This window comes from Delphinapterus leucas, chromosome 12, assembly GCF_059928025.1.
Source record: "Delphinapterus leucas isolate spDelLeu-1000000601 "Yukka" chromosome 12, BTC_Dleu_Yukka2, whole genome shotgun sequence".
Taxonomy (NCBI): domain Eukaryota; kingdom Metazoa; phylum Chordata; class Mammalia; order Artiodactyla; family Monodontidae; genus Delphinapterus; species Delphinapterus leucas.
In genome coordinates this window covers 66,402,694-66,417,460 of record NC_143140.1, presented here as the reverse complement: position 1 = coordinate 66,417,460, position 14,767 = coordinate 66,402,694, and the positions used below count along the sequence as shown (strand labels likewise).

General features: G+C 37.2%; 1 protein-coding gene across 6 annotated transcripts in view; it reads left to right on the top strand.

Annotated features, from left to right (window-relative positions):
• Positions 1–14,767, top strand: part of STX7 (syntaxin 7) — a 74,511-nt gene that overhangs the window by 32,764 nt on the left and 26,980 nt on the right. For 4 of the 6 annotated variants that reach the window (XM_089922010.1, XM_022556784.2, XM_089922009.1 and 1 more), the window contains exons 3-9: positions 520–589; positions 2,570–2,663; positions 3,351–3,488; positions 4,258–4,310; positions 4,849–4,945; positions 6,172–6,244; positions 10,182–10,264. In XM_089922010.1, coding sequence (XP_089778136.1) covers positions 520–589; positions 2,570–2,663; positions 3,351–3,488; positions 4,258–4,310; positions 4,849–4,945; positions 6,172–6,244; positions 10,182–10,264 — 608 coding nt within the window. The other 2 variants (XM_089922012.1, XM_089922013.1) reach the window with 2 other exon arrangements.

Genomic DNA, 14,767 nt, shown 5'->3' with positions numbered 1-14,767 from the left:
TTTTAGCATCCTTTGATCTTTGCTTGAATCACTTATTACATAGTTGAAAAATAATTTTTCTAATTTTGTTATTCCCCCTTCATTTATTAACTCTAATTCATTCACTTTATATCCCAGTGAATTATGTAATTGTAACAATTATTTTCCTTACAATTTTTATGCCAGTAGAGTTACGTGAAAGTCCATGTGCCATTGTACTAAATGTTCTGATGGAATAGGGAAGACGATAATATTTTTGGCTCATAATTGCCGTTTCACATGGTAAGGTCCCCACACAATACTCTTGAAAATAAATCCATTGTCTCTAATCTTGAGTTTTAATTAATTTAATTAATCTTGAAAATTAGTCCATTGTCACTAATTAGATTTGAATAAACCATTTCTTTTTTGTTTCTCAACTAATACTTCCTATATTTATCTCTTTGTTTTTCTGTCTTTTTCTAACTGTCCTATTGTTTGTATTAATTTCTATTGCCCTAACATTTGTAACAATTACACATTTATTTTCTATCATAATAGCTGCAGAAATACAGAGGACTCTGAATCAACTTGGAACACCTCAAGATTCACCTGAATTGAGGCAGCAGCTGTAAGTATTAATTAAACAAGAAAAAGGAAATGGGAAAAACCACCTATTGTTATGTTCCTTTGATAGTGTGTAGTGTTACGTTTATTGGAGAAAACAATGGAAAATTAATAAGGTTTTTCTGCTGCCTCATTTGTACTAAGCTTTTGTGTAAGTTTTTTCCTGTCCAGAGTGGGCAGATGTTTTTCTTTATTTTAAAGATCTGGCTTACTCTATCAAAGCAGAACTTCTTTGGTTAGCTTTTTTATACCTTTTAATAGCTTGTTTTTGGTGGCTTTGAAAAACGGTACTCTGAGCTTCTCTACTTGTGTGATTCACTTCCCATAGCTAACAATCCATATGATGATTTTTATTTCACTTAGATTCAATGCATATCCAATATGAACTATGCCTCTAAAAGTTTATATTTACATATTTGAATTTCAGAAAGCATTAGCCTCTGTTTAAAAAAAAAAAGTTGTAATGAAGTTATCTAGTACATATTTGAATAAATTAACATGCTATTAGAAAAACAGCAATAATACTTCATGGGTTACAGGTTTTACAGAGTGTTTTTACGCATTTTCTCATCTGAACCTTACAAAATTGGAGTGAGCTAGATAGATTAAAAGAACTATTTCCATTTTGCTTATAAGGAAAACATGTCTGTTTGGGGTTTGATGATTTGCCCAACATTATTCTGAACCTGAATCTTAAATCTTAGTTCAGCACTGTTAACAGCTACAAATTTCAAGTAATATATATGTAATAAGTGATATGCCAAACATTAGCTACAGAAGGAAAAATTGCAAAGAAGAAATTAAGAGATAGGTAATAGTAATTCATATTTTTATGAAGTACAATTTGAGGAATTTGCAGTTGTTTCTAATTTGTATTGCATTTTTCTGCAGTGGATAGATATCAAGGAGCTAAACATGCCCCAAATCTAAATAATAAACCATCATTTATTAAAATAAAGTAAAATGGAATAGAAACCATAATTCTTAATAGTTAATAATATTTTGCTAAGGTTAATAGTGGAGATTCTGAATATGTAGACATCATTAAAGTCTTCTTTTAGAATTTTAATTATATTACTTTTTCTAAAGATTTTTAAAAGGCATATTAAAGATAGGGCACTTGGTAAATATATAAAAGTAGGGTATAATTCTTCCTTATCAGTCAAATACAGATATCTATACTAAAACATTTTTACATAGTATCTCATTATTTTAAAGGATCCTAAGTGTGACCAATACATGTTTAAAATGAGAGATAATATATATGAGAAGTACTGATGTTGTGACTTGTAAAGCATCACATTAATACAGGCTTTTTTTTAGTGTTAATTTCTTTAGTTAGAGATCTTAGTTTTTACTTCATAAGCTAGCTAGCAAGCTAGATATAAATAGCTATATAATTTACCTCTTTTACTCTGTTCTGTTCTTTTTACAGAGAAGTGCTATTGTTTTTTCCACAGCAAACTTAAATAATAGTAAATTCGTATTATTACTCGTCTCTGCTTTTTTTTTTTTTTTTTTTTTAAGTATAGTATATAAATATTCAGGTAGAGAAATATGAGAGGCTGGCTGTACCCTGAGACCTGGGAACTGGGCAGAGTTAAAGACAACAAATCTTCTTTACTTATTCAACTGACCTCCCAATTGTGGGATGCACATCAAAGGCTCCCACAGCCACCAAATCTCAAACATCATACACCTTACAATCTCCTGTTGGCTTTTGTCATCTTCCTTTCTAAATGGCTGCTGATTTATTTCTCAGAGCTTGGTTACTCCATGTGTGAGTAAAGAACCTTCCACATAGTATTTGTTCAATATTTATCAAAGAATAGAACCTGAAAATTTTGTTTTCATAGAGAAAATTTGGAGCCAGTCTATAAAAAAGTGATTTTTCTAAAACTATTCATCAGGGTTGAATCAAGTGGCAGAGTTGTAGCTTAAAGAAATGTGTTCCATCGCTATAATGCGTGTTTTCTCGTTTTAGGCAACAGAAGCAGCAATATACGAACCAACTTGCCAAAGAAACAGATAAGTACATTAAAGAGTTTGGATCTCTGCCCACCACACCCAGTGACCAGGTATGAAGCTTTAAGACACACTGTTGATGTATTGAATGTGAAAGAAATCAAATGTATTGTAGGATCTTTGAACTGTTGTGCTAGAAAGGAAATTAGGGGGAAAAAATCAATTTGAGATTAGTTCACAGAACACAAAACTATATTTAATTGCCCAGGTAGTATCCTTTGGTTCAATAAAGCAAAAATTATTTCCATGCACTTGCCCTGACCCATAATTAAGTAAGTGCTCAGAAAATGCTTCCTGAGTAATTGTTTCCTGGCCTTCCAGGACTGACTTCATATAACATGCACGCTCATTCAAGATGTGAGGTTTCCTAGGGGCACATGTATTTATTACCCTGCTTATTACTTAGTGGAAGTTATTACTTAGGTGAGTCAAAGGTTTTATTTTCATTAAAAAAAACACTTTAACATAAAATCATGGCCCAGTTTTTAGGATGAGAACTTGAGGTGAGAAATCCAACATTATGGGCCTTTTGCCTCAAGGTAAAATAAGCACAGTATTTGAACATACTGTCAAATTGTTCAAAATGTTATTGAGTTAATCAGTAAGGCCCTGTAAATAGAGTGAGTGAAATTTTCAGAATTAAATAAAGAGCCAGCTACTGGCAAAACAACTTTTGCAAATTCTATAGAGCTTCACAGCTTGATTCTGGTAGGTTTCTTTCCCCCCCGGCTTTCCTCTAGCGTCAAAGGAAAATACAGAAGGATCGCTTAGTGGCGGAATTCACCACATCACTGACAAACTTTCAGAAGGCGCAGAGACAGGCTGCTGAGAGAGAGAAAGAGTTTGTCGCTCGAGTAAGAGCCAGTTCCAGAGTGTCGGTAAGTATTTAAAGCAGCACTGTAAAAAGAACGTGGTACCCTCCAAGGGCCCCGTGAAGAGCTATACGGCATGTTTCTTGAGTTGTAAAGACCTGTGAATATCTTGGAAATCGGTATTTGAATACTTATTTTCAGGTGTTTCTAATCAGTTTTTAAGAAGGATGATCATTATGTATTATTGTGGTTATTCTGTCAATGTTGTGGAACAAAAGATTATGTAAAAATATAGAAACGTTTTGTCAGAAAAGATTAGAGTCAAATCCTAACTTGAGCTTGAGGCTGTTACTTTGTATTCGTGCTGGTGTAGAGAGCACTTTAATCCTGCATTATATGAAGATGATGTAAATGAACAGTGAATATATTGTATGAATATTTAAAACGAATGTACACCTGGAGAAAATAAAGGATAAGTTAGAGTGGAATCTTGACTTAATCTAATTTTAAATCTCCCTAGAAACTATCACAGGTTCTTTCGTTGTTCCTTGATATAGAGGTTCCAAGACTACATTATGTTTTAATCAAATAATATTTGTTATTTGGCCCTTGAGAATATTTAATGAATTCCTTCTTTGTCAGCTTAGGATACAATTTTTTTTATTACTTGAAGTAATTGACCTAAAATACTAGAACAAGAACTTTTCTCTCTCTTTTCTTACACCTGCACTCCAGTGTGTACATAAATCAGTTTAGATTATTATGAAGTAAAATGTGAGTGTTGTGTGTTTTTCCTTTGCATCTTCTCAATCCATTCTGCTACTAAATTATTCAGGGTGGTTTTCCTGAGGAGAGCTCAAAAGAAAGGAATCTTGTGTCCTGGGAAAGGTAAGAAGTATAAAGCATTATACAGATCAAAAGATAATTCTTCAAATATGTTTTTTACATCACAGTCCCTGGGCAGAATTAAAGCTTTCAGTATATATCATGACTATCCTAAGTTATTTATAAATAGAAAACAATAAGTTTGAAAAATTTTCAAAGTCATTATTTATTATAAAATATATAAAAATATTCCAGTATAGCAATAATACTCTTTAATTATCCAAATAAATATTATTGACTTAATTATTATTTGATATAGATTATTCCCATAGGTGACGTTTAAATCAACCAAGAAGAAGTACTCACTTGCCAAATATAATAGTTTCCAATAATTAAATAATAACTCTAAACGTAACATCATTGAAATGAAACATGAATAAAATTTGGTTAACATTTCTGTTATATTTTTAGAATTTAAGTGAGCAGTTCTATGACTTTGAAGAAAAAATATTCTATTCAATAAGTATTTCTTAAATAAAAAGGAAGCCTCATTGTTTTCATACCGGTTTTTTTATTTTACATATTCTTTTCTTTTTAATAGCCAAACTCAGCCTCAGGTGCAGGTGCAGGATGAAGAAATTACAGAGGATGACCTCCGCCTTATTCAGGAGAGAGAGTCTTCTATTAGGCAACTCGAAGTAAGCTTTACATTGCAGAATTGGATTGCTGCTCTGTTCTTAGTGAATTTGTCCTCTTAGATGATGCTGGGAGAGAGGTCAAGAAAGAAAACTAAATAAATACATCAATTTGATGGCATATTTCATATAAATTAGAGTCATTCTGTTAAAAAAAAAAGTAATTTCTTTAGAATTTGTGCAAGGATGAGAAAATATACTTCCCTCTACTCCAACTTTTTTTTTTTTTTTTTTAATTCTGTTAAGTCATCTCAAGCCACCTGAGCATTGAGAAAATTATCAGTCTAGAGATAAAGGTCTGTTCAGAGAGTCTAGATAGCTTCCATGGCACATGATACACATCACACCTGCATGAATAAGACTTTTCCAAGGGCTTTAAAAGTGTTTTATTTCTCTTTAGTGTGTGTAGGATATCAAAGAGGTCTAAAAGGTTTAGTAGCCTTAGTTCTTAGGGAACCTACCTGTTCCCTAGAAAGTGGGCTAATAATAGCTAACAATAGCTACCATTTATTGAGGGCTTCATGCACCAAGCACTGTGATGAATTCTTTAATTGTCTTACTTAGTTCTCATAAAAGCTCTGTGAAGTAATTAACTGTGTCATTATCATTGCCCTTCTACAGATGGGGAAACTAAGGCACAGGATGAATATGTAAATTGCCCCACCTTTCCTGAATAAAGTGTTTAAACTTTACTTTTTAATCAAGAAAAATAATAGTTATATATTGAAGAAAATTAAATTTATAACTTATTTATCCGTCACTCTTCCATTGCATTTTCAGATTTATTAATGTGAGGCTTTGAATTTACACCTAATGTTTTATTCTTTTAAAGTGTCAAATTGACATATACATTTTTACTAGAAATACAATAAGAATATTTTTTACTTTTTTGAGGAAATACTATTCATGATAAGAAAACTAATCAGATTGCATGACATAAATTCAGTAACCCACAACCCTTCTCTATTGTATAGTCCTTCATTTCCACTCTGAATCACTTGCTATTTTTAACATCACAAACTTATTTTAGAGAACTGAGATTCAGAGTCTACTTACTTGGGATTGCCTATAGTAAAATAGTTTTCTGATATTCCCCAAATATATGTTATTAGGTCCAGATGCATGCTCACCTAGGTATGAGCAGTGGTTTGTGTTTTTTAAAATTTTCTCCTTTTGTGGATTGGGGACTGAATTTCTGATTACAATAATATGCATTTTTTTTCTCTTAGGCTGATATTATGGATATTAATGAAATATTTAAAGATTTGGGAATGATGATTCATGAGCAAGGAGATGTAATAGGTAAGCCCTACTCATTAGATTTCATGAGGCAGAAGGAAGCTACATGCAGTTTACCTGTGGTAACTTCTCAAGCCAGGGTAGCTCCTTCCTCTCTTTTGGTCCTCCTGAAATCAAAAGTATAGTGTCTGTAATAAACAAAGCATCACCCTTGGCATTATCTAAAACAGATCTCGTTTTTGGCTCCTACTGGTGGAAATGACCAGCTTAATTTATTTAAGAAGTTCCAAATTTAATCAGGATCTACCGCTGCTGAGATCATGGAAGGTAACATTTAACATCATTCTAGCTTATTTCCAGGATCTCTGGTTTCTGTCTTATCCCAGTTTAATTCTTATCACACCAAGGACTTTGGGGAAAACATCTGTTCATAATTGTGCGCACTATCTTGTCTTTTAAAGTAGAGGGAATAAGAAGCCATTTGCCTGAACATTAATTCTTATAGCTTTTTTAGTACATTAATTTAGTTGTATTACTTAGATATTGAGAATTCTTTTTGAAAAATTCTTTAAAAAATATCAGTGACTAAGACTTCCTTTAAGTTTTAAATGTAATTGTAATTCATTTAAGGTGTAGTTGTCAACATTGATCAGGATTCTGATCATCTTTATCATTTTGATATATGAAGATATCTGTGGGTATGCTAAAGATATATTTAATACATTTTCTGAATTTGGTTCAGTTGAAATGCTTGGACCTATAGTTTAATATAATTATTATTTGTCCATTCTTACCCTCCTCTGTAGCCCCAGTAGATCACAGGGTAAATTTTCAAAAGCCATTCATTCATCCAGTAAATATTTATTGAATGCCTGCTATATCCAGGCATAAATCTAGGCCTTGAGGATTCAGCTGAAATTAAACAACAGATAAAAGATCTTATAATCTAATTGGAAGAGAGAGACAATTAAAACAGAAAGAAAAGTAAGTAGATGGTGATAAGTGTTACGGGGAAGATAAGGCCAGGTCGGGGGTAGGACTGCAGGAGGTGGGGGGAATGTGCTGCTTTTCTGGGGGAGTCAGGTAAGGCCTCACTGATAGGTGACATTTTAGTGAAGACTTCACGGAAGTAAGGGAGCAGGCAAGAGAACGTGTTGCAGGCAGAGGGAACCGCAGGTGCAAAGGCCTTCAGGCAGAAGCACGCCTGACATCTTGGGCCAATGGAGTGAGCAAGAGGAGGATGGAGACGATGTCAGAAGTCACAGGAGACCAGATCACACAGGCCCCTGAGCCATCGTGAGGACTGTTTTTGTATTAATGGAGGGGAAGCCACAGGAGGATTTGAGCAGAGGAGCGTTATCATTTGACTTAGGTGAGCAGACTGCAAAGGGTCAAGACCAAAAACAAAGCACTTAAAAGCCTATTGCAGGAATCCACATGAGCAGCTGTGTTGTCTTGGATCAGTACGGAAGCAGTGAAGTGGTGAGAAGCAGTGGGATTCTGGATATTTTTTAAATGTAGAGCCAAAAAGATCTACTGACTCTGGATATGGATGTGAGAGAGTAAGTTCAAGGATGACTGTAAGGTTTTGGCCTGGCTCACGAAAATCATGGCGGTGCCGTTTTCTGAGATGCGGAAATCTGTCACTGGAGCTGGTTTGGATGGCTATAAATCAGTGATTTTTGGATCTGTTACGATTCAGGGACCAGGTGTCACCCAGGTAAAGGTTTGATAGACATTGGTACAGAGAAGATGGGGTAAAGGGGAGATGTCTGGCCTGGGGGTATAAATCTGGGCGTTATCTGTACATAGATGGTATTTAAAGCCATGAGATTAGGTGAGATCACCTAGGAGATAAGTGCAGATAGAGAAGAGGGGTGTCTGAGGACTTGTAAATATTTAGGGTGTGGTCGGCAAACTACATCCATTCGTTTATGCGTTATCTACAACAGGTTTTGTACAACAGAGGCATAGTTGAGTATTTATGACGGAAACCATATGAATGAACTGTAGAGCTTAAAGTATTTATTATCTGAGACAAAGAAAGTTTGTTGATCCCTGATTGAGAGCCTAGAGAGCCGAGGAGGAACGAACAAAAATGACCAAGAAAGAATAGCTAGTGATACAGAAGAAAACCACGTGAATGTATAGTTTTAGAATGGAGGGGAGAAAACGTTCCAAGAGCGATGGCAGGTCAGCTCTCTCAAATGCTGCTATTCGGTTAGGTAAACTGAGGCTTTAGAATTGATTGCTGAATTTAACAATGTGTAGGGCATAGGTGACCTCAGATGAGAGCTGTGCTGGTGAAATAGTGCAGGTGAAAGCATGATAAAGTAGGCTCAAAAGACACTGGGAGGAGAGTGACTGGAGATAGCAAGTGGAGACAAGTCTTTCTAGGAGTCAAATGAGGTCATAGCTGCCAGTGGGTGTGGCATAAATGAGGGGGTTGGGGGTTTGTTTGTGTGTTTTTAAGATGGCAGCAATAGGATTGATGGGAAAGAAGTGTTGATAGTGAGAGGGAGGAAATTGCTGGCCTGAGGTCTTTGAGCTAGGCAACAAGGAATGGGATAAAGTACACGCGTGGGGAGGTTGGCTCTCTCTGAGCGTGGACAGGTCCTCCCTAACCACGGGAGAGAAGTCCGAGCACAGAGACTGTTGCATGTGGTGGTGGGTAGGGTCAAAGGAGATTGTGGAAGTGTCTTCTGGTTGTTCCTATTGTCTCAGTGATCTAGAAATAAGGTCACTGGTGGAGAATGACAATGCGTGACGAGGCATGAGAAGTTAGGGGAGAGAGGAGGAAGTGTGACTTAGTGTTCCAGGAATTGGGGAGACGAGGCAGGCGTGCTGTGCAGTCAAGAATTTAAAGTGAAATAAGTCATCACGGCGATTCTTTTTTGCACCCATTTTCAGCTGCATGGGACAGGTTGGGGTTTTGTCACCTAACTGTGACCACAGTAGGAGGGAAGAGGGCTGAGGATAAATGCAAGAAACCAGTGACAGATGATTGTGTATATGGAGTCTAGGCTAGGGAAGAGGAAAGTGAGGACATGAAGTATGTGAGGGGCAGTGAAAAAGTGGTAGGATCACTAAAGCTGGGGTCTTAGAAGGCGAGAACTCTAAAGGTAGCAGATGGTAATCAGAGAGTGACACCTGAAACGGAGATGATAGAGAAGCTGCAGTTATTGGTAATGACAGGTTTGGGGTGTGACCACGGATGTGGGTGGCTCAGAAAGCGCCACAGGCAAAGTCTTTGAAAAACATGTGTTCAAAGAATTGAGAGGCCTGGGTACTAGAGGGTGAGCAATTGGATATGGAAATCACTGATATGTAGGATAGTAGAAGCATTGAAAAGAACATCAGTGACTCAGGGGCTAAAATATTCAAAGAATGAGAAGAAAAGACATCTGTGGATGTCTGCAGCAAGGAGGGTTGAATGAGTTGGACAGCATTAGCTCTAAAACTGAAAGTCGGCAGGGAGGAGGAGGAAACAGTGGTCACCCATCCTACAGACTGACACCTGTTCCACCCCCAGGTCAGAGGAGGGGGGGAGGAAGTTGTCACCAGTTGAGAAGGCTCTGGGGACCCTCAGGGAGCCTAGGTTTCAGCACAGAAGGAGGTTGATGAGGGCCGCCCAGCAGATGACGGTTTTCAGTTCTCTGTATTTACCCTAAACCAAAGTTCAGATGCCTTGCTTGCTGCTGAGTTGGCCATCACAGAATGCAGGTACTGGTGACGGTACTTTTGGGTGTTACCAGGTAGAACTGGAGTGCACTATAATGAAGATAATCAAGTTTCTTTCCTTGAAATTCTTCAGTATTGTTTAGATCACCTGAGAAGTAGTATCACTAAAAAAAAAAAATTCAGCCTTACCCATACACTATTAATATTAACCTTTGAATAGTGAACATGTTTAATCTTACCTTGAATAAAATCTGGTGATTGATACAGCTCTGTTACTAGAGCATCAGCACCCGCTTTGTGTGTGTGTTTTATTTTAAAGATAGCATAGAAGCCAATGTGGAAAATGCTGAGGTGCACGTCCAGCAAGCAAACCAGCAGCTGTCAAGGGCGGCAGACTATCAGGTAATATTAACTGTGCTAAATTGTCTTATAACTCAGACTTTTAAACGTGTGTGTGTGTGTGTGTGCGTGTGTGTAAAATCAGGTTTAAAGTGGCTGGAGATGTTAAAATTCAAAATGCCATGGAAGACAGGCTAGAAATATGCCAGTCAGTTCAAACTGCGTGTATGTAGCCTGTCTGTTCTCAGGTTTGAACCAGTGTTGTGCCCACAGGGATGGGAAGTTTAGAGTCTTGAGGGGAGCAGTACACAACTCCAGTCTTTTCTGACAACTTTTGGTCTCCGATGTCATTTTGACATTTCAACCCAGAAACCTCTTTGATAGCGATTTCCTTCTGTTTCTTGCTGTTCCCTTCTACGTTTCTTTTTTGTCAATGATACTATGGACTAAAGAGGCAAAGATCCTTGTCCCAGAAAGATCTCTTCAGGTCCTGTGGAAATTATGTTACCTTAGAGTGAGTGTCCTTGACCAGTGGGTATTCTGTCAGCATTCAGCAGACTCTTCACCAGGAGTGAACTGATTTCTTAAGTGAATCAGGTTAGTATAGGGAATCCATAGGTATGAGTCAAATATAAGTATATATAAAGGATTACAAATATTAGCACCATGAACTATTAATATATCACTTAATATGTAGATCTTTGACGTTTAACAAAGATAAGCCCAGGCTCTTTGGGAACCCCTAAATACCACCCTAGCATTTGATTTCCCTTTTAAAACTTCATTTTTTTTTGTTGATGTAGTTGTTCATAATTATTTTCTCAGAAACTTATTACCTTCTTATAAAATTTCTAAGATATTATCACCATCCTAGGTATTTTTTAATTGCTTTTCACTTTTCTCACTGATCTTAGAAGTTCCCTTTAGTTTCAATGCCATTTTTTTCACTGGACAAATCAGTGCATATAGAGGATGCTGAGTTATACAACCAATTGTGCTCACCGACAGAGTAACTCATGTTTACTGTCTTTGTGCATGAGATTCAGATATGCAGCTCAGGATAGCTAATGTCACCATGTCCTAGAATGTAGGTGTCATTCATGAATAGTTGAACACACACACACACACACACACACACACACACACACACACAGAGTAATCTGTAAATACCAACAGTTATAGCTGCTCAGAGTGTTTAGCAGGATTCATCAGTGACTGGGATTCCATGTAATTTCGTTTTCCTTTTGGACTTCAGGGGGATATAGATATATCCCCAAGTTTTACTTTTACTCTTCCTTGTGGAAGGGAAGGCCTATAGCCACCCTGGGGAAAAGGAACACATCTTCCCAAGTTGTACCTCCAGAGCAAGAGCTGCCCCCATCCTTAATCCCTGGCCCTGGAGGGATGAGGAAAGAGCCATGCAACACAAGGGCTGGAAAGAGAGCAGCTTCCCAATAGTCCCACTTGGCAGCCTTGATATTAAACTTATGCCTCTGCAAAATACGGTGCAGTGCTTCTAAATAGTTTGGGTGGACCATGAACATAAAGGAAGGTGGAAAATGCTTTCATCACCATGGCACCACAGGACCTCACCACCGCACGCTGGAGAGGGTGCCCCAGGAAAAAAGATACTCTAGGGGAACATCTCTCATTGTTGATGAAGGCACGTTACACATGGGTCTGCGGTAACCAGGTGGAATCTGGGGAAAATACATGGGCATGATGAGATTGAAACTTGAACTGTGTTTAATATATGCAGAGTATATTCTGTTGAAAAATTAGATGGCCATATGGAATACTGAAAAGTATAAGTAGTTTTCAGGATAATTTCAGAGTCAGGAACATATTCTTTTTGTAAATTTTATGCTACTTCTGGTTGACACAAAGTAAATTACAAATTTTTCTATTTTGTAAGAAAAAGGATTCCTGCATGTAGCTGTGAGATATACAAGCCATTGGAGAAATATAGAAAGCTACAGCTGGGCCAGGAATGAATAATGGAGCAAAACTCTTAACGTTTATATTTTAAATGACAGTATTAGAATTTTATTTAGCTCTTTGTGTTTTATAGTTTATTTGAATGTTGAGAGATTTTGAATGCAGTTTCCATTCATATTCAAGGATGGGAATGATTTGGGAAATTAATAAGTCTACTTTAAGAAATATTGCCAACCGTTTTTCACAGAACTAGAACAAAAAATTTCACAATTTATATGGAAACACAAAAGACCCCGAATAGCCAAAGCAATCTTGAGAACGAAAAATGGAGCTGGAGGAATCAGGCTCCCTGACTTCAGACTATACTACAAAGCTACAGTAATCAAGACAGTATGGTACTGGCACAAAAACAGAAAGATAGATCAATGGAACAGGATAGAAAGCCCAGAGATAAACCCACGCACATATGGTCACCTTATCTTTGATAAAGGAGGCAGGAGGAATGTACAGTGGAGAAAGGACAGCCTCTTCAATAAGTGGTGCTGGGAAAACTGGACAGGTACATGTAAAAGTATGAGATTAGATCACTCCCTAACACCATACACAAAAATAAGCTCAAAATGGATTAAAGACCTAAATATAAGGCCAGAAACTATCAAACTCTTAGAGGAAAACATAGGCAGAACACTGTATGACATAAATCACAGCAAGATCCTTTTTGACCCACCTCCTAGAGAAATGGAAATAAAAACAAAAGTAAACAAATGGGACCTAATGAAACTTCAAAGCTTTTGCACAGCAAAGGAAACCATAAACAAGACCAAAAGACAACCCTCAGAATGGGAGAAAATATTTGCAAATGAAGCAACTGACAAAGGATTAATTTCCAAAATTTACAAGCAGCTCATGCAGCTCAATAACAAAAAAACAAACAACCCAATCCAAAAATGGGCAGAAGACCTAAATAGACATTTCTCCAAAGAAGATATACAGACTGCCAACAAACACATGAAAGAATGCTCAACATCATTAATCATTAGAGAAATGCAAATCAAAACTACAATGAGATATCATCTCACACCTGTCAGAATGGCTATCATCAAAAAATCTAGAAACAATAAATGCTGGAGAGGGTGTGGAGAAAAGGGAACCCTCTTGCACTGCTGGTGGGAATGTGAATTGGTACACCCACTATGGAGAACAGTATGGAGGTTCCTTAAAAAACTACAAATAGAACTACCATATGACCCAGCAATCCCACTACTGGGCATATACCCTGAGAAAACCATAATTCAAAAAGAGTCATGTACCAAAATGTTCATTGGAGCCCTATTTACAATAGCCTGGAGATGGAAACAACCTAAGTGCCCATCATCGGATGAATGGATAAAGAAGATGTGGCACATATATACAATGGAATATTACTCAGCCATAAAAAGAAGCAAAATTGAGCTATTTGTAATGAGATGGATAGACCTAGAGTCTGTCATACAGAGGGAAGTAAGTCAGAAAGAGAAAGACAAATACCGTATGCTAACACATATGTATGGAATTTAAGAAAAAAAAATGTCATGAAGAACCTAGGGGTAAGACAGGAATAAAGACACAGAACTACTAGAGAACGGACTTGAGGATATGGGGAGGGGGAAGGGTGAGCTGTGACAAAGCGAGAGAGAGGCATGGACATATATACACTACCAAACATAAGGTAGATAGCTAGTGGGAAGCAGCCGCATAGCACAGGGAGATCAGCTCGGTGCTTTGTGACCACCTAGAGGGGTGGGATAGGGAGTGTGGGAGGGAGAGAGACGCAAGAGGGAAGAGATATGGGAACGTATGTATATGTATAACTGATTCACTTTGTTATAAAGCAGAAACTAACACACCATTGTAAAGCAATTATACCCCAATAAAGATGTTTAAAAAAAAAAAGTAGCTCACAGCCCAAGCACGGTGTGATCAGTAGACAAGTCATCAGTGGAAAGGAACCATCCTCTTTTTGATAATCACTAGCAGTATGACCATGGGGCAAGATATTTTCCCTTTCTCTTTCTCCATTTCCTTATTATAAAAGGAAGAGACAAACTACTGTCTGAAGTTTCTCCTGGTTAAAATTCTATGAGGTTTGGATAAAGGGAATAGAGAGTAGGTGTCTGGATGAGAAGGGAAGTTTTCTTGCCACTTTAAAGAAGGGACTCATATATTCTACCTTTCGTCAGCTTTTAGTGAGGCCAGCCCCTAAATCCCCAACCATGTGGCCCTGCCTACCCCAGGAGCCTCCTAGAAGGCCTCTGACCTGGCCTGATGCCTAGGAACCAGGCATCAGGCCAGCAGGAACACGTACAACCAAAACCTCTCCCCATCCACCCCCTTTCCTTAAAGGACTGGTGAAAGCAGATGAATCTGTTCCAGACCTGTACTAACTCAGCTTGGGCTGGGGAGCTAATTTTGCTGATAAATAAATTAGGGTAAACCATTAGGGTAATTAAATATTCTTCCTGCCTTTCGTGACGAAATTGAAAGAGATGAGTTCTAAGTTCTCCTCTTGTTGGAAAATTCTGCTTTCAAAGACCAATATATTTACCTTCTGCTTTTTTTATCTTCCTTTAAGCTGTTTTTTGTTTTCAC